General features: G+C 36.7%; 1 protein-coding gene across 3 annotated transcripts in view; it reads right to left on the bottom strand.

Moving 5' to 3' along the window:
• The window catches only part of Runx2 (RUNX family transcription factor 2), a 115,039-nt gene extending 94,690 nt beyond the window's left edge, over positions 1 to 20,349 (bottom strand). The window contains exons 1-2 of one of the 3 annotated variants that reach the window (XM_048805410.1): positions 18,989 to 20,349; positions 12,662 to 12,766 (exon numbers count right to left, since the gene is read on the bottom strand). In XM_048805410.1, the coding sequence (XP_048661367.1) occupies positions 12,662 to 12,766; positions 18,989 to 19,100 (217 nt within the window). In that variant the 5' untranslated portion in view covers positions 19,101 to 20,349. The remainder of the gene's footprint in view (positions 1 to 12,661; positions 12,767 to 18,988) is intronic. The other 2 variants (XM_048805407.1, XM_048805408.1) reach the window with 2 other exon arrangements.
• Positions 20,350 to 27,100: the final 6,751 nt, after the last annotated feature.

Raw genomic sequence — 27,100 nt, 5'->3', positions numbered from 1 at the left:
ACTAATCTGATTTGGTCCACTTATTTAAACAAAGTTGTTAACCAAGGGGGCTGGGGCTGGGGCTCAGCGGTAATGTGAGGCACTGGGTTTGATCCTCAGCACTACATAAAAATAAATAAATAAAATAAAGGTATTGTGTCTAACTACAACTAAAAAATAATATTTTTTTAAAAGTTGTTAACCGAAAATGTCTTAAAATGTGTTAACCTTTGCAGATAACATCTATGAAGATCCTGTCCTCAAAGCCTTAACTCAAATAAGAATCCCAGGTACCTAGTAAGAATAAAATGAGAGAAATTTGAGGCCAGAAGGAGGGACATGAAGAGTCCTTCTGTGCTCCTCAATTATACCACAACAGTCTTGGGAAGAATTGTGAAAAATATAATTTTAGGGCACATGATTCTACTCTACTCTTTTTTGCAAATTTCTCTTTTCTCAACCACTTAGACATTCTTAATATCCTCTTTTCTATCAAAATTAGATGTTAGATTTCAATACTTATCGTGGTCAGGCCTTTGCACATGATATATACTTTACCTTGAAGTCTCTTCCATAATTAATCCTTGACCTAGTTTTTTCTTATCCTTCTAGTCTGTGCCCAAAGGCCTCCCCAAAGAGGCCTTCCCTGGACCACTCTAGAATAAGTTCCTTTCTGACCCCTGCTGCCTCATTATTCTTTATTACTATACCAGTTTATTTTCTAGCATTTACCATGATTTATAATTTGATACAATTACAAATAAATGTTCCTTTACTGGTCCTTGCCTGTCTTCTATACAGAATGTAGGCACCTCAAAGGGGAGGATTTGCTACCTTGCTTTGTGTGCCTGGCAACCTGGCTAACAGGAAGCACTAAAAATAACCTTTTGAATGAATAAATTTCCCCACTGTTGGGAATTTTAGAACACACCTCTTAAGGTCACCAAAAAAGGCTATGTCCCCTATTTATAAAGGGGAATGGTGTTTTTAGTGGTGGGAGAGTATTGGGGGCAGAAAGGATCCTTTGCAGATCCATCTGGTCTCACATCATTCAGGAAGACTGGCCCTCGCCATCTTAGAGACAGCCATAAGCTAGAAATTGCATCAGGCTAATAGTAATGCTGCTACTACATAGAACAACTATTCTCACTTCCATTTCTCTCTCTCTTTGGGCTTCAAGACATTATTCCATTCAGCAGCATCCCATCATTTTCTTGATGCTACTTGCTCAATGCTGTTACCCTCACATCTGCTCTAGCACTATCAAAGAAAAAAAAAATTCAAGAGGATACCTATCACAATATTAGTAATGGTTATCTTCAAAGACATTTTTTAAAATTTTTATTTATTTATTTTGCAATAGTGGGGACTGAACACAGGGCCTTGCACATGCTAGGCAAAAGCCTTATCAGTGAACTATAAACCTAGCAGGGAGGTGCAATCTTTTTTTTTTTTTTTTTTAACCAGAGAGTAAACCCAGGGGTACTTAACCATCCCTGGCCCTTTTATTTTTTATTTTGAGACAGGGTCTAAGATGCTTAAGGTCTCGCTAAGTTCCTAAGACTGGCTTTGAATTTGTAATCCTCCTGCCAGTGTCTCAGCCTCCTGAGATACTGGGATTACAGGTATGCGCTACCCGCACCTAGCATGGTGATTAATTTGATTAAATTTTTATTTCCTAATTTTTCTGCTACATATGTATTTGTCTACACTTTACACTTGTATGATTTTTTTAAGTTGACTTTTTATAAAAGTACTAACCTTATTTCATTGATATACGAATGCAACTCTACTGAGGGCTAATGTCTTCAACTTGTTAGTTTCATCTCAAAAAATTCAGTGTTTCCAGCTTTTGGATAAACTTTCCTCTTAATGAATTCAATGTTCACTCAACAAATACATATATATCTATGAACTCATACCTGCAGGGTTCCAGGCCTTAAACCTTGGGCTAACTGACTATTTGTCACTGCTACTACATCATTAGGCATGCTTCTCACATAACACTACTTTTTTAGCACCACCCAAGAATGCCCTGGGCCCAACAAGCAGGAGCTTCCACAACTTTAATGACAAAGACATCAGGAGCTTTAGCAGTGACTAACTGAACAGGAAGAGACCTGGGATCCCTGCCCATCTCTATAAATCATCTACCTACTTACAGAGTGACATAAGGCAAATGAATTTTCAGGTGCCCGTGCCTCAGTTTACCTTCCTGTAAAATGCCTCCCTGAGAGGGATGTAAAAAGAATAAGTGAGGTAATGTCTAAGTGTTTGGAACTCCTTGGCTGAAAGGCGCTACATAATTACTATTTGGTATTTAAGCTGCCCTTCATGTGTGCCAAGTACTTTATGATCATTCCTTAGGAGTTACTCCCAGCTACTCTGTGAAGTTATCTTCACGTCTATTTCCATTGAAAGGATGAAGAAAGTGAATTGGAGAAAAGTTTAGTGATTTGCTTAGGGTCACTAAGATGGCACAAAAGTCTCAAAAGAGGACTTTCCAAGTTCTCCGCTTCTAACCATAAGTGAACTCACACCTTAATACAAACCACCCTCACAGATGAATTCTGTTAGGCTACTCTTAAATAGCCGTCTTGGTATATAACACTCACCATCACTTGCAGGATAGAGTGAATGGTGAGGAGCTGAAACAGAAACAAAAGCTCCAGAATTTGTAATCCAGAATTCCCACTCACCTTCTTTTTTTAGCTTACACATCTATATTGTTCTCCCTTCCTGAGAACCACCTTTATAATTGGTACCTTTATAATTCCCTTACAGGCCCCATATTTTTCTACTGGTAATCTCCAGAGCAATCCTAAAGATGCATAAAAAGCAACAAAAATCATCCTGAGTATCCCCACAACCAAAACACACCTAAACATTTTTATGAGGTATAATCTCAAGAAAATTAACTTCAAGAAGGTAAAGAATGAGAAGAAATGGGAATGCTTATCACAGAAGGTACATATGCCACCCAAGGATTGACAGAAAGACACAAAGTATCAGCATGCTTCCATGCCAGCTGACCTCTTCCCCACCAGCCACTTCCTACACAACTCCAAGGCGAGGCACAATAAGCCACACTAGAGTCAACCTAACCACCTTGCCCAGAAATCACTCTACCCTAGATCATGGTCTCCCGGCTCTCTTAAACCATGCCTCTGTAGTCCACACATTTATTTTATTACCTCTTCTTCATTTGGTTAATTTACCATATAAAAGAAGCAACATCTTTTGGTTCTGAGTCCTGTATTTTCATTAAAATGACTAAAAATGTGTATACACCAACATCTAAGGATTATTGTTCCGGATGATCAACAGCAAATGACCTCTTAGGATCAAAAATGATAGAGTTCCTTAACATGAATTTGGATAGGAAATCCCAAAACTTAGGATCTGTCCACAATAAAACTGTAAAATAAAGTGATTTAATTTCTTCTTTCTTTGCATTCTCTTCTGCAGGAACATTCCCTTCCACCTCCTCACCACCCATGGGCCCTGGACTCTTCAGAGCTCCCCTTGGTGACAAACACTTAGACCCACTTCCCTTCCTCCATCTTCCCTCCTGTATTCCACCTTTTTAAATGCTACTCCAGCTAACCTGATAATAAAGACCTGAAAGTCTTAACACCAAGGAATGAGGAAAAGTGTGGCTCTCAGGCACTCAGAGCAAGCAAACTTTCAGCACGGTGCCTCTAACTTCATCACGTGTTGACAGCAGCCACTGAACACAACTGCTAACATTTTCAGGAACAAAAACCAAGAGCTTGGGCTAGGGTTGTGGCTCAGTGGGAGAGTGCTTGCCTAGCGTGTGTGACATACTGAGTTGGATTCTCAGCACCACATATAAATAAATAAATTCCATTGACAACTAAAAAAAAAAAAAAAACTGAGAGCTTACCAACAGGTTCTTACTGAAGGTACTATATCAAGAAAAAGAAAACAGAGCCCAGAAGAAAGAAGTGAGGTATAAGATGAATAAAAAAAAATAAATCAATAAATATAATAAAGAAATGTAAAGTAAGTATAAACAATTTTAAAAACTGATAAAGACTAATCCAGGAAGTATAATGTGAGGATAAACTGGAATATCACACAGTAGGAAGAAAGGGTGACTGCAGTTTAAAGGATACTAACATTCTTATATGGATAAACATCATGATTAATTTTATTAAGACAAATATACATGTTAAAATGCTAACAATAACTATTAAAAAATTAAATGATGATTTTTCAAAGTGGTAGGGGAGGAAAGTTATCACATATCTAGAATAAAACTAGATAAAGAATTTTCTATGAAATAGAAAACTTCAAAAGTAGGAAATGCAGAATACAAACACCCCAAATTCTCACCTTAAAATTACAAAATACTACACTGGAACTGAAAATCACTGAGAAATCCACACTGCTACAGTTAACCTTCAGTGAAACTGATGCTTGAAGTAGACTCTGTCTGCACACTTTGACTCAGTGTTGATTATCTAGTGCCTAGGAGTTCACCGATGACTCCTAAAACCTGCTCCCATGTAAAGATTCTATGTAACTTGTTTTTACCTTGCTATGAATTTAAGTCTGAGTTACTTTTTCCAGAGGTGCTTGGGTTAAAGCCTTAGTCCTCAATTTTAATGAAGGGTTTTGGTCTACTAGCAAACAGATTTTAACCACCAGTGCACATTACCTGAGAAATTTTCAGAAGCATAGGGAATGCTTCCTTTGCTACTTAAGCATGTCATAGTCTAATTTTACCTGTTCTGTATGATCTTGAATTAATATTTTGGACCTAAATGGTTTTATGCTCTCTTTTAATTTCCAAAAGTTATCTGAAAAACAAGAAAAATTATTGTCCATACTTGCCTAAATTAAAACTTTTGGATTTTACGTGAAAAACAAAGATGTGCTTTAGTTAACATCATAAAGGTTATCTTTTTAAAATCCTAAGTAGGAGCAATTATGAATATCAAAAGCAACACAACAAATCTTTTGTCCCTGTTTTTTTTTTTTTTTAGGATAACCTATTCTCCTCTAGTCTAGTCCTCCTTGAAGAAAATGCTATATAGCATAAACAAAATGGAAATAAACAGAGTATCTCATTGATCTATCATATTATCTCTCTTGGGAAGGAAAAGTAAAAAAAAAAAAAAACTTTTTCAAGTACCTCTTACTGTTTATTTTAAGAATGAATAATTTCTGACCTACACCAAGACACAAACTACTGACACATTTAGATGAAGTATGTGTGCGTTTTTAGAACACATATCACTTGAAAACATGCCATGCTATATTTAGTTAGAAGTAAATATATCAACTGAAACATATGAATACAGAAAATGTGTTCTTATTGTGAAAGCTGCAGCTCCTTGTTAACACAAGTCCAATACCATGAGAAAGCATATTCAGAACTGGGAAGCCAGGAAGAGTGCAAAGGAGGGACAAGAGCATGTTTTAACGGTTGTGATAATTTGCCATGAAAGGATGTTAAGGCCACAGCTCCTTGCTGCAGCATGCCATGTGCTGCTGAATTAAATTACTGCCATGCAGTCTGCTAGCAAAGGAATGTGTAAACAGGCCATATATCCTTGCATCAGTTCCACAGAATGTTGCACAACACAAAATGCCTCTCGATGTGTCATTTCCTTCTTGGCCATCTTCCCAGCTCCTGACAGTCAGTCAACAAAAAAATAAAAAATAAAAAAATAATAAGGTACTGAAAGAGATTTAAAACTTCTCTTCTCAAGAGTACATTCCACCAACCACCAGACATAACCCCCCTCCCCTCCTCATACTTCTGACCACCCACCCCCGTCTTCCTTGAAGAAAGGGGAAAGAGGAAAATGTGATTTTTTAAGCTGTTATTATTCATTTAAGTCAAAGATCTTTGACAATATTTTAAACACTGGGGGCCAAATGATTTGATACCTTTGACAATCAAACTGCTGCTTGTATTTGCTAATTTGTATATACATTTACCCATTACTTCTATTCCTTCTGCACTTCAAGGACAGTGAAGAACTCAGAGAAAGTCTGCATGTCAAGAAGTTAAGGGCTTTCCTGCTAATGCTTTGCACTAAAAAATAAAATTCAGACTTGTGGCATCAGAAACATAACACAAGGCTTATCAAATGTTTTGTCAATTATCTTTGTAGACAGCAGGAATGGGAATGCAAGCACTGTATTTAGAGATATCAAATAACCTTAAAACATTCTTCTGCTATTCCTCTATCCAAAGCATCTTACATGTCCCCCACCTCCTTTCACATATGACCATCCTCTGATAAGAATTCACTGTTGGTGAACTTTGCATATGCAAAGGTCATGGCCAACCAGCAAAAAAGGCAATTCCTTTCTCAAACAGGATAAAAAGTAATGAAGGATAAAAGTGAGTTGTCCCTGATATATCATCTGGAATGAGGAAGATAAAATGCCAAACCTCCCATTCTCAGCACACTTCATGGGTCTAGACAACATTCTCAGAACCAGATTCAACAGCTTGAGAGAAAAATGAGATGCTGCCTTGCCCAGTCCACCTGTTGTTAAGTCTGTTACCTTCAGTTTATTGAAGTAAAACTTTCACAATTAAACAAAGTCTCAAGAATATTAAAAAATAAATTTTCTGTGGAGAATAATAAATTTGTTAATTAAATTGGCAGAGGTGAGAATGAACAAACAGAAGAAAATGGTCTGGATGCAGTACACTTAAACCTACCACGCCAAACAAACCAGGCATTAAGGCAGGCCTAGAAATACAAATAGCACCCTGTACTTCTGGATAATCACTTACTCACCTAAGCTCCAGTCCCTACTGAAGTTACCTAGGGAGGCAAGCAGAGAAATGTTGCAGCCATGTACTCCATGCCCATAGGAAAGAAGCTAGAGATCTCTCAGGGGAAAGGCAGAGCTTCTCTTTTCTCCCATCAGGTCAAGACAGGTGGCTGGGTAGCATTGAATGTTAGTGCCCCCAACAGGAAGTACACAGTTGACAGCTTTGGTTTCTCCTGGAAAGTAACTATGGTTTACTTCCTTAAGGTTCAACACAATAAAAGTCTTAGAAACCCACTCACGTGTGTCATATATATCATGTTTGCAGGTATACAGCAAAGAATTTTCAAAACTGGATGATAAAACCTTCCGGCTTGTCCATTATAGGATTTATAAGATATTTCTGCTACAAATTTACCATGTCACCACTTCAGGCCCATACCTCTTTTGGTTAAAACACCTAATATTCTTCTCTTGTATGAATATTGATCTCCCTCAGCTTGATACTGATATGCTAATATCAACTACAACAAAGAATACCTACCCTGAATTCATATAATATTTACCAAATTTGTTCAATTCGTAATGAAGCTACTAAAATTTAAACCTGGAGTTTAAATTAAGTTAAAGTTAACGTTAATAATAATAAAGTCATAATGTAGAACTTTAAATGTCCCTGATTTAAAAAGTCAAGAAGAAAAAAAAAATCCCACAGGGCTAGGGATATAGCTCAGTTCATAGAGTACTTGCCTCACATGCACAAAGCCCTGAGTTCAATCCCCAGCACCACACAAAAAAAGTGATTTTTCCTGTTGCAGCAATGACTTTTGCTAGCTAAGCATTTGTGAAAGCTGATGATGTTGGTGGTCCAAAGAACCACTCTCCCATCACTCAAATCTTTGTGTGATATCTTCCTCTTGAGTCAGGGCTTCACCTTTATCTTGCTTTAACCAACAGACTATGGAGGAAGCAACTCCATGCTAGTTCTGAGCCTAAACCTTTAAAAGACCTGACAGCTCCCACTTTGGCAGCTAAGAGATCACTGAGCTGCCATGAAAAGAGTCAAGACTCTGCTAGAGAGACCCCCTGGAAAGCCCACATGGAGAGGTCACATAGAAAGGGAGAGGTCCTAGTACTACATGGAGAGAAAGGGGAGCCCAGTTCCTTCTTTCCAGCTCATCCCAACCTTCTAGCCATCCTATAAAGGCACAGGCATATGAATGAAGCCATCTTGGAAGATCCAGCACTAAATACCATCTGACTGTAGCCACTGTGCCCTCAAGCAAAACCAGCAGGAAAACAACATCCAGCTGAACCTCAGTCAACCCATGGAATCATAAAAAATAATAAAGTTATTATTTTAAGCCATTATATTTTGGGGCAGTTTATTATTTAGCAATAAATAACTGAAAATGCATCAAGAGAATCAGAAAGACATATAAAATTATTATTTTCCATCTTATGCATAGCAAACAATACCATCAGTCCTCTTCCTAACTTAGAACCATTACTATATAATATGACATGGCTAACCAAGTTTTCATCTTTCTACAGAAATTATTTAAATTAGACTGGAGTTGGAATCAAATGCATAAATGGAACAGAGGATCCTCATAGAAACTGATGTCTAAAAGAGTTAGGCATCCAAATGCATTACTGTTGCTGCTGCTGCTACACTGACTTCTCCCACTGGTGAACATACAGCAATGTTGTTTCAGAGCTAACTTGCCAACAGAAGGTCAAAACACCTTGCCTGAACACAAGACTTACAAATTTTGGATCTTAAATATGATGTCATGTCTTAAAATGATAAGCTGCCAAAAAAATAAATGGTATTTTGTAAAGATGTGCACCATTTTCATGTTTATGCTACTTAAGATGAGGGTTCTAATAAGTCATCGGCTATGTTCCTTTAAAGGGAAGTTTTATAACTGAGATGAATCACAACTGCAAAAGATCAAAGTTAAAAAACATCAATGATGCCATGGGGTACTTTTTAATCTTGTAATGAGTGATGATCATGTGCTCTTATGAAGTTAGTCCAAGTGCCAACGCCAGATGTGTATATTAAGAAAAGAAGTTGTTTGTGATGTGACAGCACTGGTTCAGCTGCCAGAGACAGAAAACATAGAAGGATGAAACCTTTTGGATTTTTGAGTGAAAAGCAAGTCTTGGCAGATGTGTTGATAAGCAAGGCCTCAGAAAGGGTACCAGTGTCCTATCACCCTGCCTTGGACTTTGCTACAAATAGGAATTTATCACCAGTTCTGCACAGCTATCCCTGTACATCATGAATATCTGCACCAGGGAAGATTTATAACACTTTTAGTATCATTTACTATTGAGTAAAAATTAGTAAAGCCATCTGTAGGAAAAGAAATAAGACTAAATATCAGAATCTAGATGGTATCCATTTCCTGGCGTGTACTGTAAGCAAAGTTCTATAGCAAACTTCTGACACTCAAGAAAAGTAATGTAATAACAGTTAACATTCAATGACCATTTACTACATAACACCATACTAACAATTTCACCTGCATTACATCATATACTAATGAGGAAGATACTATTTTTATTATTCTCACTTTTTTGTCTTGGTGCTGGGAATCCAATCCAGAGCATCAAACATGCTAGGCAAATGTTCTACCACTAAGCTATTTCCTCAGTTCTTTTTATTTTATTTTGAGACACTGCCTTACTAAGTTTTTTTAAATTTTTTTTTAGTTATACATGGACACAATAATCTTTATTTTGTTTATTTATTTTTATGTGGTGCTAAGGATCGAACCCAGGTCTCACACGTGAGAGACGAGCACTCTACCGCTGAGCCACAACCCCAGCCTGTGCCTTACTAAGTTATCTCAAACTTGCAATCCTCCTGCCTCAGCCTTAATTATTCTCACTTTCAAGGCAGATTTTTGCCTGGAGAAATCCAAGGTAAAGAGAATCTAGGGAACTTGGCTGCTTTCAGGCAGCTAAAAAAAAAAAAAATGGTGAAATTAAGATTTCAACCCAAGTATTCTGAACCAAAGACTCAGTTAATCCATGTCTTGTCCTTGTTCAAACAACTTAGCTACCCAAAGCAGCTTTTTCAATATATACTCATATAATGAGAAAATCTAGAAAAATTCCATCTCTAAACAGTAACCAATAGTACAAAACCCTCAACTCCTTCAAACTACTACAGTAATGAACAGAAATATACTACCTTCTGTGACAATAACCACTACTTAACAAATCATAATTTGGGAAGAGAAAATAAAACAATTGCATTAATATCTCTTTTCCCCCCCTCTAGGAAAGCCTTTTACTAAAATGTTTCTCTATTAAAGGTTGATAAAATAAACCTCCTTGAAATCTGAAGTAAGGGTTGGTAAATGACAATTTCTGGGCCACATCTGGCCTACCACCAGTTTTTGTAAATAAAATTTTATTGGAATACAGCCATACCCATGTGTTTATACACTGGCTTTGGGTCCTTCTGCACTAAAATGGCAGGGTTAAGTGCTTGTGACGGATAACCAAAAACAAGATGGAAGGAAAGATTCCAGTACAGATTCCAGGCTGTAGGATTAAGCTGTTACTGATGCCAGTCCTATCCTTATATCCAGGCAAGTCATCACAAGACGTCAAGGAAATGACATCACATTTTCACAGATATTTTCGGTTTACAAGAAACGTTACTCAGGCTGAACTGAGACAGGTGGTCTGCTACTTGTAGATCTGTATCTCCTTTCCCACCTACCCTCAGCACTACCCAAAGTCTGAACTCAGGTCATACATATAGCATCTGGCCCCTCTATCCCAAAATCTCATCACTTTAGAAGATGTCTCTGCCTTTATAGAGCAGTGGTTCTATCAACTAATTCTGTCATAAACCTCTCTGAAATTAAGTAATGTTACCCACACTTGAATCAGAAGTAGCTTTCCCAAAACTACCCTGCCTCCTCACCTTTTGTCATATCTTTTAGAATGAGGAAGCATCAATTCTTCCATGTTTCCTTTTCCAACCACCAACTTTTGAGCACCAACTCCTAAGTGTACACACACACACACACACACACTCTTTCTCCCTCTCCCCTTCTCTCTCTCTCTCTCTCTCACACACACACACACACATACACACACACACAATAATGACTTCTCTAAGTACTGAAGAAAACAGCTGATATAAACAGGAAACATTTTTAAAAGACAAATATTAGCCAGGTACAATGGCACATGCCTGTAATCCCAGCGGCTTAGGAGCCTGAGGCAGGAGGATCGCAAGTTCAAAGCCAGCCTCAGTGACAGCAAGACACTTAGCAACTCAGTGAGAACCTGTCTCTAAATAAAATACAAAATAGGGCTGGGGATGTGGCTCAGGGGTCGAATGTCCCTGAGTTCAATCCCTGGTACCAAAAAAAAAAAAAAAAAACCACAAATATTAATGGTGCTAAATGTTAGTGTTAATGTTATCCTGCTTGGTGCATTACTAGAATTGTGAGTGTTCCCTTTTCAGGAACTGGAGGAACTACTTAGGTAGAAGGTTAGAAGATGTCTTCCCTCATAAAGCATCATCCATGATTTGTGGCAAAAAAAAGTCAAGTGAAGCCCCAAACCAGGCATAGCCCCTGCCCTATTCTGATCACCTGCACTACATAACCAATGGTATGTAGAACTGGAGACTTGGAGCTCACACGCACTGTGCACCAAACCACCTAATAGGAAATTCCCAAACTGAATAGACAGAATAGCCCTGACCCAATACAAATTTAGAAGAAGACCATACACATGAAAGAAGGAGAAAACAAAACCTCACAGCTTTTTGAGGCAGGAACCCTCCCCTAGTTCAGACAAGCAGTCGTCCTTTAAGAGTGCACAAAAGGGACAGAATCTACTGTATATTTCCATTGCTAAAAGATATGCTATATGGGGAGAGGCAAAACCTTACCACCTCTTTTCTACCTAGAAGAAAAAATATGCTACCCTCACAGTATAGGCAGCTGTACTATCATAGAACAAATAATCTTCCAGTTATACTTCCACCACAAACCAAATGAATGCAATGGCTAGGTCCTCAGTGAAGTCCCTCAATAAAGGCAGAGTTTTGTATGATACTTTCATTGGCACATAGTGTTAATGTTTTTTAATGTCAAATAACCTTTAATTTCTAAATATACTTAAATACTACCATGATGGGTTTGTTCAAATCAATTTGGGTATTGGGATGGGGGGAAGTAAACCCATTTCCATTTAGATTTAGGAGGAAAATACATATTGACCCAAATAGGTTATGTGCATTACCTTAAACCTTCTGGATGCCCAGACAGAATTAAATAAACCAAGGTAGATTTAAACCTGGTTTGACTCTGTTAAAGAAACTATCTTAACAATTATTGGAACAGGACCAAACAACAGTGTTGTAACAATCAAGCAAGTTATCATTTGCAAATAAATTCTTTGTAATTAAGCAGTGTGCTCTTTACAAAGGGAATTGAGTGGGCGAGTTAAAAAGCTAAAACACATTCTTAGGCCATGGGAAACATATCCAAATGCTTTTTGACTAAGCTTAAGAATTTTTAATTTATTCTTTGCTTCTTTAGCTCTCCTGGTTCTGTTCTGCCCTGTCCATTGTGTAGAGCAGATGAACACAATTTCTTAGCAAATAATTGTGATGACAATAATTATTTACTCATTTACCAAAGTCATAGAGGCCTTTGCAATTTTGTGGCTAAGGTTAAAACTATAATTTTATTTTCTATTAACTGCTAAGGTCTACTAATTGTCCCTCACTAAAAATATATGCAGATAACTAACTTTGCAAAGACAGTACTTACAGATAGTATGTACATCACAGTAACATTAACTCATTTAGAACAAATTCCTCATAGGCTCTCTAAAAACTATTACTATTTTCAATAGAAAGGCAAGTACTTACTTCTGGGTTCCCGGGGTCCATCCACTGTAACTTTAATAGCTCTGTGATAGGTAGCTACTTGGGGAGGATTTGTGAAGACTGTTATGGTCAAGGTGAAACTCTTGCCTGCAGATTAAGGGGGGGAAATACAGAGTAAATATAAAAGGCAGTATTGATGATTATATAGCAACTGTCCAAATTTCATTCAAATCTCTTTTACAATGAAACAGAGAGTCAAAAGTCCTTATTCTAAACTGGAAACCCCCTGACAGCCACTTTTAGGATGATTCTAAATTCATTCAGTATTAAGATCATCTTTTTCACTACAGTACTATATAAGAAGGTTCTGATTCCTCCTCAATAGCTCCTCAGTAGCAATATTTGTAAATGAAAACAAAAACCCTAGTCCACTTGGGAAGAGTTCTCTTCCTTTTAATTTTTCTCCAACATCAGGAACACATCCAAACACAATTTTAGAAGCCCTTATTTAGGATTAGGTCGTGACCCCATGAGAGAACAATACTAAATCATTGTTGATTATGTTATTTACTTCACATGGCTTTAGCATTTCATTTGCTTAAATGAACTACAATAAGAAGATGAAAGAGGGAAGTTCTTATGGGAATCATTTTAACAGGAGCCAGTGTCTCCTATCCTGGCCTTAATGTGCCTGTGGTATGATGATTTCATCATTACTGGAACAAAGTTTTTCTCCTCACTGCCCAACCCTCCCCTAACATACATCCCTGCTGTTAAATCTTGAAATAACGCCTTGATGGTGACTTATTTTCTGCTAAATGTATAGGAGATCTCTCAACATAAACATGAATTTTTACTTTTAGCAGAGGCTGTGCTTCATTGAAATACTATATCTGATGCTTCAAATTAATGAGCTAAAAGCAATGAACCAGGGTTGGGGGTGGGTTGGCAGCAGATTTGGATGTCTGCTTTCTCCAGAAGACACCAGACTCTGTTACACAGACTCACTGACAGTTGTAATCAGTTAGATTTGCAACGGTTAGTCATGTCAGATAGTCAAAACTGCAAACTGTTACAAGACAGGAAAGGGTGGGCGTGAAACAGTGACTCAATAAAACATTCAGCAATCTGGGGCCAGAGTACTCATCTAGTCTGCTCCTATAACAGATAAAAAGCTCATTTTGTTTTGCTTTGTTTTTTGGTCAGACTTTCCTTTCTTTTACTGAAAGCTGAGGGTATTAAATCAAAACACAAATCCTAAACAATATGTAGTAATGCAAAATTTAATGCAGTCTTTTCAAAGCTTAATATGGAACAGGTTATATACGAGTCTTAATGTAGAACAGGTCTTTGGCTGTCAAGTCTAGTGAATGGGTTTTCTTTTCAACCCAGACCATGTAAGTTCCTAAAATCTGTTTAAGACACACATCATTTGTTACTGAGTATACACAGCCTTAAGCCAAGGTTCAAGGGGAGGGGGCAGGAGAAAGGAAAGGAAAGAGAAAGGGGAGAAGGGGAGAATTAGATGAATATTGATTAGAAACCCATTAATCTCCCTCTAGTCCATATACATTCTCTCATTTAACCCTGCACAGTTAGATTTATCACCCTCATTTACAAACAAAGCCAAGAGGGGCTTAGTAATTTATCCAAATTCACACCATCAATAAGTGGAAAAAGTGAGGATCTAAACCCAGGCCATTCTGACCTTAAAATTAATGCTTTTTTTAAAAATTTTATTCTGCCACTCTGCCAGAGAACATGAAAAAGAAATTAATTGGTAATTTACTTCTAAATGTGTCTCAATTAGCTCTCTGTGCCCAAGAAATAGTAAATATATAGAAAGTAATGTAATACCTTAGGCAAGGATGATGAAAATACTTTTAAAGTGTCAGAGATATATCATATTTCATCCACTACACAGTAGATATTACATGGATTTATTTTTTTTTCTCTTTTTTTTTTAAAGAGAGAGAGGGAGACAGAGAGAGAGAGAGAGAGACAGAATTTTTATTTATTTTTTTAAGCTTTCGGCGGACACAACATCTTTGTTTGTATGTGGTGCTGAGGATCGAACCCGGGACACACGCATGCGAGGCGAGCGCCCTACCGCTTGAGCCACATCCCCAGCCCTATTACATGGATTTAAGTAATTTAATTCATTAGTAAACAGAGGATTTATTATCAATATTATGATTAATCAGAAGAAAAACAAGACAGCCAGGAGTTTAACTTAGTCACAGAAAACTGAAAATCTATAGAAATGGACATTAGAAACTTAAATAGGAACCACTAGGTTCAGATTAAGACCTCAAAATAGTGGAAAGATTTGGAGGACTGAAATAGTCGATTCTCTAGACTGCAAGTTAATTTCCATTAAAACATTTTAAAATGCGCTTTTAGATGAAATTAGTGGTCCATGGATCCAGAACAGCAACTCTAATACTGGTTCCAATGACTTTGGTCATTGGAAGACAGTTACCATCCATGACACTAATCTTAATAAATCAAAGATGTACGTTTCTCAATTATCCTTAATGTCTCTAAATAACAACATTCTAGATACACTATGCATGAATTTACCTAAACAGGGTATGAGAATATTTCTATTTTGGATCTTTACAACCTTGAGATATTAAAAGTCATCCATGCTTCAAATTCAGGGAAACACTCATGTAAGGACAAAAGTCAAATGGAAAATTCACCCTTCAAATCTAAAGCACCTAAATTCTCAGAGCAGAACCTCTTTTTCCTTAAAAAGAGGTGGGTTGGGGTTGGGGTTGTAGACTGTTCACCTCACATGTATGAAGCACCGGGTTCGATCCTCAGCACATTAAAAAAATAAATAAAAGGTATTATGTCCATCTACAACTAAAAAATAAAATATTTTTTTAAAAAGAGGTGAGTTTGCAGGCATTGTGATGCAAGTCTATAATACCAGCAACTTAGGAGGCTAAGGCAGGAGAATTGCAAGTTCGAAACCAGCCTCAGCAAATTAGTGAGGTTTTAAGCAACTTAGTAAGACACTATCTCAAAATAGTGGGGGGGAAAAGAGAGAGTTCAGGGAGGAAACAAGTATTTAGGTAACAAATTTCCCAAAATCAAATCCTATGGATCACAACTAAAACAAAAATTGAAAAGGTTCCATCTACTTCTGATTGCCTGTTCAGTAGGAACAAGCATGTTAAGTTGAAGAAACTATGACCCAACTTGACATTTGATTCTTGTTTTCCTGGGTCAAACGTTTATGTAGGCATGATGATTTTCTTAAATTAAAAAAAAAGTTTTTCCAAATTTCATTTTTTAGCTCCGTGGTAAAATTAAATTGACTTTTGTCCTTACATGAGTGTTTCCCTGAATTTGAAGCATGGATGACTTTTAATATCTTAAGGTTGTAAAGATCCAAAATAAAATTGATAAAAATGCAGTTCTTACTTAGTGATAACAAATTATATCCTCCATAGTTTCATTTAGGAACTAGTTCTGCAGTATGTCCTTAAATCATATAGTTTTCAAGATAAATATAATGAACTGTCATTGATTGTCAGTTCCAATCTGAGGGGCTGCTTGGAATAGACAGGAGAGGTAAGACTATAGGCCAGAATGTATCCTAAAATGACAAAATACTGTAGATGCTTTAAAAATGCTAGTAAACTATAGGGAAGAGGGGAGGAAGGGAAAGGGAGGAGGCAGGGGATTAGCAAAAATGATGGAATGTGATGGCCATCATTATCCAAAGTACATTTGTGAAGACACAAATTGGGTGTCAACCTACTTTATATACAAACAGAGATGAAAAATTGTGGTATATATGTGTAATAAGAATTGTAATGCACAAAAAACAAAGTACATGTATAAAGACATAAATTGGTGTGAACATACTTTATATACAAAGATATGAAAAACTGTACTCTATAGATGTAATAAGAATTGTAAAGCATTCCGCTGTCATGTATTTAAAAACATAAAATCAATTTTAAAAAAAGCTAGTAAACTAAATTTACAATTAAAAATCATAAGGTATTTCTAATTCAATGCAAGTTTCATTGATAATCTACTCCTATTTCAAGCATTTTAAAAAGTTGTAATAAGACAACCCATAAAGTCTAGTGACATAACTCATTAATAAATCTAAGACCATTTGTCAGTTTCTGAGAGTTTACATTTCTATGAGTGAAAAGGGGAAATAAGTGTAATATCTGGGGAATTTGGTGGGTTTTTTTAATTTTTTTTAACACTATTGAAAACAGAAAACTTGTAAAGCCGGGAAAGAAAATACAATAGTAGCAGCATGTTGATAAGACTCAATAACTTAAGAGAAATGGAGAAGTGTGAAAAATCAAAGAGGAAGCTGGAGTCTGTTATAAAAGCAGGTCAGGTACAAAGGGTACAAAGGCAAGTTAAAGGGTTTCCTGACACTGAAAAACTGACCCACTTTTTTTCAGAGTGTTACATCTTATCAGTGTCTCTCTGTTTTTTTCTCTCTCCATTCCAACTTGATATTACTATCTCCTTGCATACAGTGTTAATAAAGTGATATAAAAATCTATTATTAGTGATAAATCAATTTTTCTGTCTCTCTTCACTGCTCCCCCCAACCCCCATCTAAATCTTGAAGACAAGTCTGGACCAATTTCTCCATCCTGCCTCTGGCAGCAGACTGTAGCATTTCAGATCCTCCACCAAGTCCCGGCTGCTTCAAAGGAAAAATCCTACTTTCTTCAGTTAAGATCATAAGAAATATAGGGGGAGGGGGTCAGCTCTGTTTGGACATAATTACACTTCATCAAAAGAAGCTTTCTTCATCTTCCATGCGTGAAAAGTCTGCAAGCAGTTAAGTCTGTCTTTTTTTTTTTTAAATATAAAAATTGCTATTTGGGAAACCAGCCAAAACTCAGAAAGCCAATATAGTAAAACAGTGCACACCCTTTGTTTCTCTTTGAAGTTTCTTAAATAAATACGTTGAGGGTTTACAAAGTACACTATCACTTTGCCATAGTTTCTACTCAAATTGATCAGAAAAAAAGTTATGTAGCATCTATATACAAAAAGACAATGAAGACACTAGATTGAATCTGTAAAATTAAATATAACACCCAATCCTTCAAATACTAAAATTCATTACTCTAGTTAAAAATTAAGGTAATTTTACATAAGAAGAAAGATTCAATCTAGAATATACAGGTATATCATCATGTTCATATTTTTCTTAATTTTTACTAGGATAAAAGAGAAACTTTAATTGTACTATAGTCCTGCATGATAAACTGAAATAAAAGCATTATTACATACATACACACACACCCCAAGCCCCATCAGTCCATAATGATAGAGCATATGTCTTCTTTTCTTTTAATCAAAGTAAACCAAACATGATGCAGTGATAAACCCTCTAGTTTGGGTTCTAACAGAGGCTCTGAGCCTCACTGTATTTCAAATAACCTTTCAGTGACAGATTCTCATTAGCATGCATCATTTTTTTTCTTAAGTTAAAAAGTACAACTTCTTGGCCCTGTTCCTAGAAAGTAAACTAAAACTACTCATCGGAAACAGCCTTGCTTGAATTTCCCTTATCAAGTTTTTACAATGGTAATAATTTGACATCTGATCCAAACTACAGAACAATTATTAGACATGGTTTAAAAATTGGTACTTCTCATTTCCTAATTCAAACCTGGGCTGCAGTGAATCCATAAGGCTTTCAATTCTATTTAACCTTATTCCTAAATAGATCTACTTAGTATCTTCTTGAGATACTTAAAATTAAAATTTATCATTCATTTGTTCAGGCAACTTTATATCGTCATCCTAACATAGTAATACCATTAGTCACTTATTCAAATGAACAGCTTTCTATAAAATATCATAATTTTAACAGGTTCTTATATATTATGAGAACAAATTAAATCACATAGAGACAGCATGCAATAGTGAAGAGCATTATGTTAGCTGTCCTTGCTTCAACTTAGAGCAAAATTGATTAGTATCAAGAAATTGATTCAATGCATTCGTTTTACTTTCCCCTTTGCCACTCAACTTACTCAATTATGTGACTCATAATTCAGAACTTGATCCTCCAATTGGTCTTTTCTCTATCTTATGTGTTCACAATCAGTGAAATTAGGAGGTAGTTCTTCTGGAAACATTGTTTGAATTTTCAGTATTATAAAACAAATGAAAAAGGCCTGAGTACTCAGAAAAACACTCAACTGCGTCTGGATGCATTTAAATAAAATCTTCTGTAACTCTATTCAGTAAAAGAAAGTGTTGATTTGTATGCACACTAGATTTGTATACAGACAGTCCACATTTCATCAGAGGATCCTAATGTGCTTATTCCATTATCAGTATTAAAAATCAGAGACCTACCTCGTCCACTCCGGCCCACAAATCTCAGATCGTTGAACCTTGCTACTTGGTTTTTCATTACAGCAGAGGCATTTCGGAGCTCAGCAGAATAATTTTCATCGTTACCCGCCATGACAGTAACCACAGTCCCATCTGGTACCTCTCCAAGGGCTACCACCTACATAAAACAGGAAACACAGCAGCAATAATGGCACATCAGAAAGGCTTAAAACAATGAGAATAAATTCTCATTGTAAGTGATGTGTCTTATCAAGACTTAGTGCTCTGGTCCAGTAATGGCAGAAAGGAATGAAGCATCTGTATATGGGTTATGATGCCACTTCAAACAGACCAATATTTCAGGGTCCACCCATTTCAAAGGCAGGCATAAATTTCCCTCATTTGTTTTTGGATTCTTCACAGAATATATGTACATTTTTATTAAATCCCCATGTTAGGCTGTCCACAGGAATCATGCCTCAGAAGAAAGGTTGATGCCCCATCTGTAGATTGCATCACACACATTAAGGCATCTCTTGTCTACAGCTTGGAGAGCCATGAGGTGTTCTCATCCAAATCTCTGGCTAAAAAGTAGGAAGTGTGATCAGCTCTGCAGAAGAAACCTTAAGGTGTAACATTTGATTTCCTGACTATATGGAGCCCTGGATATAGTGGAGTCCACATTTCATCTCCTTACTTGGGGCTACATATTTAGCTTGCGATAAATGCCTACTTTGTAGTGGGACCCAGTGAAATACTCAAGGCTATCAAAAAACTTAAAAGTCTAGGTGCAGAATATATATACTAAGCTGAAAATAATCAATGACAAATGAACAGCAAAAACAAAAAATATACCCACAGCCACACTTCTAATCTGTTTTATTCCATCTACCATCTTGGAATGACACATTTGCCTCCTTAATCTTCAACAGGCTGAAGCAGATTTACTCAGTTGAGTAAATATTCAGAATAATCAGTCTTTGAAACTAACAGACACTTTCTCTGCTCTACCTCTAGGGAACGGAGTTTATCCTGGTTAGCCAACTTACATGTGTACCTGTAATTAACATGGGGCACGGTAATAGAATACTAGCAGTGTACAAAACTCACTATTCATAATCCACTACCAAGATCCTGTCCCCCAATAACAATACTTTCTCTCAACCAACTTCTAGGATCCTCTATTCAGGTTATTTCCATCTCCTCTTCACTTAGCATCCAGATGCCCTCTTGGTAACCCAGCTACAGGAGTCCATTGTCACTAGTCTCCAGCTACAGGAGTCCATTGTCAGTACTCTCTGACAGTGTTACTCTAGTGTCACTCTAGGGGTGCTTGCCTGTCTGGCAAATATCCCACTTATCTTTTTCTACATATAGTGCTACTCTCTTCTTTTTGAAGATTTCCATAAGATGAACCTAAGCATTTAATATAATGTTCCAAATATGCTTGGTACGTATTTTTCAATAAAGCAAATTTCTTATAATATAGTAAAATAGACACCATACCTATATTTTAGGGATAAATTTTCCCCATCCATGAGTCTCACCCCTCTCCTATATCCTTTCCTCCAGCAAGGAAAACAAACAAAACCTTGTCATTATTTTCATCACCCTTACTTTTCTCTTAGATTATTTCTAAGTTCTATTCCTTCTATTTACCACCTTTTTTTTTCAATCCAAAACCATAAACCTTCCTGAAACTATAGGGCCCACTTTCCCAACAGCCCACTATACTCAAGTAATCTTCATTTCAATGTGTGTTTCTGGGTGGATGTGTGTGTGTGTGTGTGTGTGAATATAAGTATATATGTATGATCAACCTACTCCTTTTGATACACCAACCCAAAGCTGAGAGACTCACAAGTCCCAATTATATTAGTTTGAAAACTACATGAGGGAAGGGCCTTCATTTCATGTCTTATTTGCAGTTATATGCCTAGCTCCCAAAACAGTGTCTGGCACATAGTGTTTAATAAACTTTTTTTTAAATAAATAAATGAAAGAGCTCCATAAAGAGAACCACTTTCCTTAGCCAGAAGTCTGTGGGGCTACCAGATAGAACTCTGAGAACCAGTTAAAGGGTGAGTCATCATCATTCCTCACCAGCAATAATGTGCCCTTGCTTCAGACCAGTTTTCTGACTTTTTCTGTCCCAGAGGAGAGGGGATCATGGTAATGACCCTTTACTTGTAGTATAAGGTTATTCTCAATCTGAGAAGTCTTCAAGGTCAAGAGCAAATCTTTTGAGAACCAGACTTCCTCCCTGCATGCTTGATCTAGTACTTCAAGAGACTACTGAATATAGTTAAAACTGTACTCCTGAGGGAGGCAATGTATCTTTCAAATTCACAATGACAAAAATGTGCACATTTGAAATACTCAAATAATTGATGTTTGCCAGTATTCATCTGAACCTTCGATATTTTGTGTTTTAACACCTGCTGTGTGGCTCTCTCTGTCAAAGTAAATATATAAAGATAAAAGCTCTACTGTTCAGAAGAGAATGAGCACACTAAATTAAAGAGGCTCCAATTTTTCCCTACTTTTGCTACATATCTACTATTTCCCCACATAAGTAACTTCATCCTCAGGAGCCACCAATTTTCAATATAATTTGGAAATAATTTTTTTAAAGTCTGTCAAATATATGGGTATCATACTATATAAACAGAGAATTGTTACAATGACCTGCTTTTTGTAAGATGAGGAGGATAACATAGTGTTCTGCTCCAACCCTGCGGCTAAACAGGCTTTTATTTAGAAACATCCTTAAAGAGTTCAGCTGAATATATGATTCTTCACTTCATGTCCTGGGATGTTCTTTGGTGTTGTTGAGGATAAAGGATGACTACTGGTGGGTTTCACTCAACTAAGGCTAAACTACAGGAAATAATAAAAGAAATCTTCCCCAATATGATGGTTTTCAAGAGCTATGGGACATTATTATTTTACTGCATATTTTTAACATAATGAATTTTTTTAGTTAGAAGAAAAATAAAATTGATTCAATATGGGAAAATATGAAAAAAGAGGCTAAGAGTGAAATACATAAATCCATTTTACTTTGCTTAAGCAGCATAATAATTACCATATTAAATATTGGTATGTTTTACATGTCACATTTAACAAAACAAATAATCACGAGTTCACGAGTTGTGTTAAGTATTCTATGAGGCTCAGAACTAGGCTTTAAAAAAAAAAAAAAACAACTAACACAATGCAGTGACAACCTTCCCTGTTATGGCTGAACTCTGGTTTAATGGCTAAATATATTGTGTTTTCTGCTATTCACTCTACCAAATCCGATTGCCCAATGTTTTTCTGAGGAGGAAAAAAAGTGTGTGTGTTGGTGTGGAGAGTGTGTAGCACTGTATTTGACCAGAAGGGTAATTACAAGTTTGACATTTTGTTTGTTTGTTTGTTTGAAGTAGATCTCTGAAGCTAAAAAGTTTCCCTGGGAAATTCTCAATTGTGTTTATTTGAAAGAAAACCAAAAGAAGGAAGAAATTTTTACACATTTCATGTGTACCAAACCCAAGCAATGGAAAAATATTTTAAGGAGTTAAGAGCAGTCAAAAATGGCTGCTCTTAACTCCTTAAGCATGAGTTAAAATTTTTATCCATATTACCCAAGACAAAAGTACTGCTATACAAATAATTCATGATGAAACCTTTATCCATTACATTTCTAGGTATTTTTAAAATATAAAATCTACAAATTAAATAAACCTCATGGGAAAGAAATTTTATGCACTGATATTTCTGAATTGATAAAGGAGTTCTTGTATTTAACATACTTCAATATAACCAGCATTTAAATCACATGTATATAGCATGTACAAAATAAAATAAAAGGATATTTAATTCTAGCAATGGTATTGAAATTTTGTCTGAAACTCATGACTAAAACTGTGAATCACACTAAAAGAGGAGTAATAGAGAATTAACTTAGACCCTTAAAATTATTTCTGTGATCTTAATATTGGATATTAAAATTACTCATGAAATTTTCATGGATAGAAGTATAATCTTAGCTAATCAATTACTCTTACAAAACAATTTGCAGTATAATTAAAATATGATTATTTTTCAAGACAGAATCTGACCAAATCTCTCTTTATAATAAAAAGAGAGGTTGAGCCAGTAATTAAAGAAAGCAAAAATTTTAAGTAAATTATCAAAAAGTTTCAACAACTACTACTAACTTTTAGAACTTAACCCAGAATTTAGGAATTCTAAAGAAAAAAATGAATATAATATATCATTTCAAAACATTTTTTGAAATTTGAAGAAAATTTTGATGGAAATTGTTTCAGTTTAAGCCAGCAATTTATATGTCATGTATTAAGATGGGTTAAATCACCTAATAATGAATATTCTGGAATTTTGAAAGGACACAAATGGCAAGGCCAAAGGGGAAAAAATGAGACACATGTACCCTACTTTTTCTCAAACAGAAAGTTTCTAAAATTTTAAAAAATATTTCCACCTAGAAGTATTTGTTCCAGCTAACTTACCAATAAGTTTTATATGTTCAACCCTAAAATATTTAACTTTAAATAAGTTTTATTGCATTTAAAGATATAACCAAAAAAATGTGTCTATCTTCATATAACCTGAAATCTGCTATGATTTACATAATTTTGTGTGACAATTTATGTTGTTTAATAAGGGTTTAACAGGTTTAACAACCTATTTCCTCTTTAGGTATACTTAGATTTTAAAAGATATAAACACAAAATCTGATCATTAAATACATAGGAAAAATGCGATTCACTAGTGTCACATATTTATAAACTGCATACTTGCTTTTGAAGAGAGGAAAATGGCTAAGGATGTCGAAAAATGATTTTCAAAGAGAAGCTGCTGTCATTTTGAAACTTTCTTTTTATAAATACTGAAAAGTATTATTAAAGATAGAAAATTAACTACAAGTAGTAGATCGTATAGCTAAAATTATGTTTTCTTTCTTTAACTTTGTCAGAAAAATGACACTGGTAAACACATATAGTCCAGTGTTCTCTTAACTGAAAACAGTGCTATAGGCTTGCACTACTTTTAGTTTTAAAATATACATCTGGACCTAAAAATTTCTGCATACTGTTTCAGCTTGAAGCTATTTAAAGAAACTTAGTTATGAACCCTGAACACAAAGCTTCACAGTGGAAATGCTGACAGACCCCTAACTAAAAAAAGTACTACTGGACTGCAGAGTTGACTCTCCACTATTTCTACCTGATCATCAACTAATGAGCTGAATTTGCAAATTTCTTCTTTGTCACTAGAATTATCTGAGACAGAAAGGGCCCTGAATCTTCTAATAGCATGCCTTAACTATTTTAAGCTTAAAGTGAGATACACCTGAAAGAAATGTTAAAAATATTTCCATTTCCTTGACACCTGGGGGGATTGAGTATTTCAAAACTGCAGAACTTTGTTAAAAATATCATACTGATAAACAACTGTATATAAAGTATAAAAGTTGCTTTTGTATTTTTATATGTTGAGGAATAATGAATTATTTTAATATAATCCTAAAACAAAATCATATGAACAATACTAATACATTCCCTACTTAATGTAATACGCTGTCAATATCAAGCTGAAGCACTATTTTAAATTATTATATGAAAACAGCATACTGAATTCATCTGATTGTCTACATTTCCAAGCTCAGTGATAAAATATGAACTCAGTAAATACAGTATTGATTTCAATACCAGACTTCTCAACAATTCAGTTCTCTGTATTTTTAAAAGCATTTATCCCTGGCTGGGGTTGTGGCTCAGAGGCAGAGCACTTGCCTAGCATGCCTGAAGCATTGGGTTCGATCCTCAGCGCCACATTAAAAAAAGCAATAAAACTTTAAAAAGAGATACTGTGTCCACCTATAACTATAAAACAAACATTTTAAAAATTTTAAAAAGCATTTACCTATCTGCTTTCTACCTAACAACACTGTAATTTATTTTGTACGGATCTGTGAATATGATAACCAATTTGCTGTCATCACTTTTAAAAAGGAGACTTCATATTATTTTTTCATTACACGTGTATTTGATTATGTTGCAAGAGTGTAGAAAGTCTATTGCTTTCAGGCTTTTATCCAAAAGCAGGATATTTTTTTAAATAGGAATGTTTTTATATCATTTGAATGAAAAGGATAAAAACTGCTGTCAAAATCTGAATGTTCAAATATCTATATACATTTTTTTTAGCAGAGATACAACTTCTAAGTAAATCTCAATCCTTTTTGTAATTCCATTAAACACAGATATGGGGATGGTAAAACACTGAATCAGGGTTTAAGTTAACACGATTCATTATTCAATTAATATAAATTGCAATATTCAATTTAAAATGGTTTTGTGTTATCTATGGTCTGTTTACTAGTTAAAATAATAAGAATATGTTCTGTGTAATTAGTAAGTATGATTAATAGAGAAATTTATTTTCAAAATAGTTTTTAAAGGATTGAAGTGAGAAAGCCTAACCGACAGCCAAAATATCTGAGAATAGCTCAAACCACATAGAATTTTATCTTTATGTGAAAACATCCTTTCTATAGAGAATACTCATGCTCAAGATCAATTCAGCATCATAAATCGTAAAAACAGTTCAAGACAGTTATACCTTAAACGTGTAGCAAAACGTTACATGAAACATGTAAATGATATAATCTAAGAACCTAGCCTTATATGTTCACATAGCCTCATTTGTGGCATTATACATACTAAATATCTACTTATTTGTATTTTTTGCTGTTTTCATTCAGATTTTCTGTCTGGTTTGGAGGCGCTATGAGAGATTAATGTTAACAAATTTCCACCCTCACATAAGGCTAATTAGAACATTCTGGGCCCTTATGCGATGAACATTATGAAATACACCTCTCATGTGGAAATTTCACTTTCTACAATTCACTTATATTCTGACCTTTTTCATATTTCAAGGAAGAAAATATTAACCTACACAATGGGTGCTTGATAAAAGGAGGAATGTCACTTTTAAATTATTTTAAAAGACCATTTCTTGAGCCAACTGCAAAATGAAACCTGCCCCAGAATACAACATCCCCTTTTCCATAACAATTCATTCTGATTCCTGTTCTGATAGGCGACCCAGCGAGATAACCGGCTCTAATTGACCCGGACTCCTCTTTCTTTCCACCCCGCCCACACACGGACTCTGAACTGGTGCGTGGGGTGGGGGTGATCAACAACTGGGAACCGCCAAAGGCCCGAGGGAGTTTGGCCCCAGGGTCCACCATGGAGGGACTGACAGGATGTCTCCCTTTTTTCCCCCTCTCTTTTCTTTCCCCCCAGGCCTTGCTTATCCTGCTCCCCACAGTTCCCAGAACCTGGGGGACCGAGGCCCCCTACTGAGTTGGAGGAGTGCTCACCTCGCGGCTGGCTCACCACCCTCTCCACCCCGTCTCTAGCCCCGCGAGTGAGGACGGCTGGGAACCGCTCGTCGGTCCGCCAGGGCGTGCTGCTCCCTGGGGGTTCCGTGTCTCCCCCACGGCTAGGGCTGCCCGAGAAACCCAAACCGCGTGGCGGAGCCGCCTTGGCACTCGGCCCTGAGGGAGGCTCGGGACCCCACACCCTCAACCTGCGACCGTGGCTGCTACTCCCGCTGCGGCCGCCCACCCACGGACTCTGAACTGGTGCGTGGGGTGGGGGTGATCAACAACTGGGAACCGCCAAAGGCCCGAGGGAGTTTGGCCCCAGGGTCCACCATGGAGGGACTGACAGGATGTCTCCCTTTTTTCCCCCTCTCTTTTCTTTCCCCCCAGGCCTTGCTTATCCTGCTCCCCACAGTTCCCAGAACCTGGGGGACCGAGGCCCCCTACTGAGTTGGAGGAGTGCTCACCTCGCGGCTGGCTCACCACCCTCTCCACCCCGTCTCTAGCCCCGCGAGTGAGGACGGCTGGGAACCGCTCGTCGGTCCGCCAGGGCGTGCTGCTCCCTGGGGGTTCCGTGTCTCCCCCACGGCTAGGGCTGCCCGAGAAACCCAAACCGCGTGGCGGAGCCGCCTTGGCACTCGGCCCTGAGGGAGGCTCGGGACCCCACACCCTCAACCTGCGACCGTGGCTGCTACTCCCGCTGCGGCCGCCCACCCGCAAACCTGTCT

The sequence above is a fragment of the Marmota marmota genome, unplaced genomic scaffold (assembly GCF_001458135.2).
Source record: "Marmota marmota marmota unplaced genomic scaffold, marMar, whole genome shotgun sequence".
Classification (NCBI taxonomy): domain Eukaryota; kingdom Metazoa; phylum Chordata; class Mammalia; order Rodentia; family Sciuridae; genus Marmota; species Marmota marmota.
The sequence above is the reverse complement of the archived record's forward strand: the minus strand, read 5'-3'. Positions and strand labels throughout refer to the sequence as shown.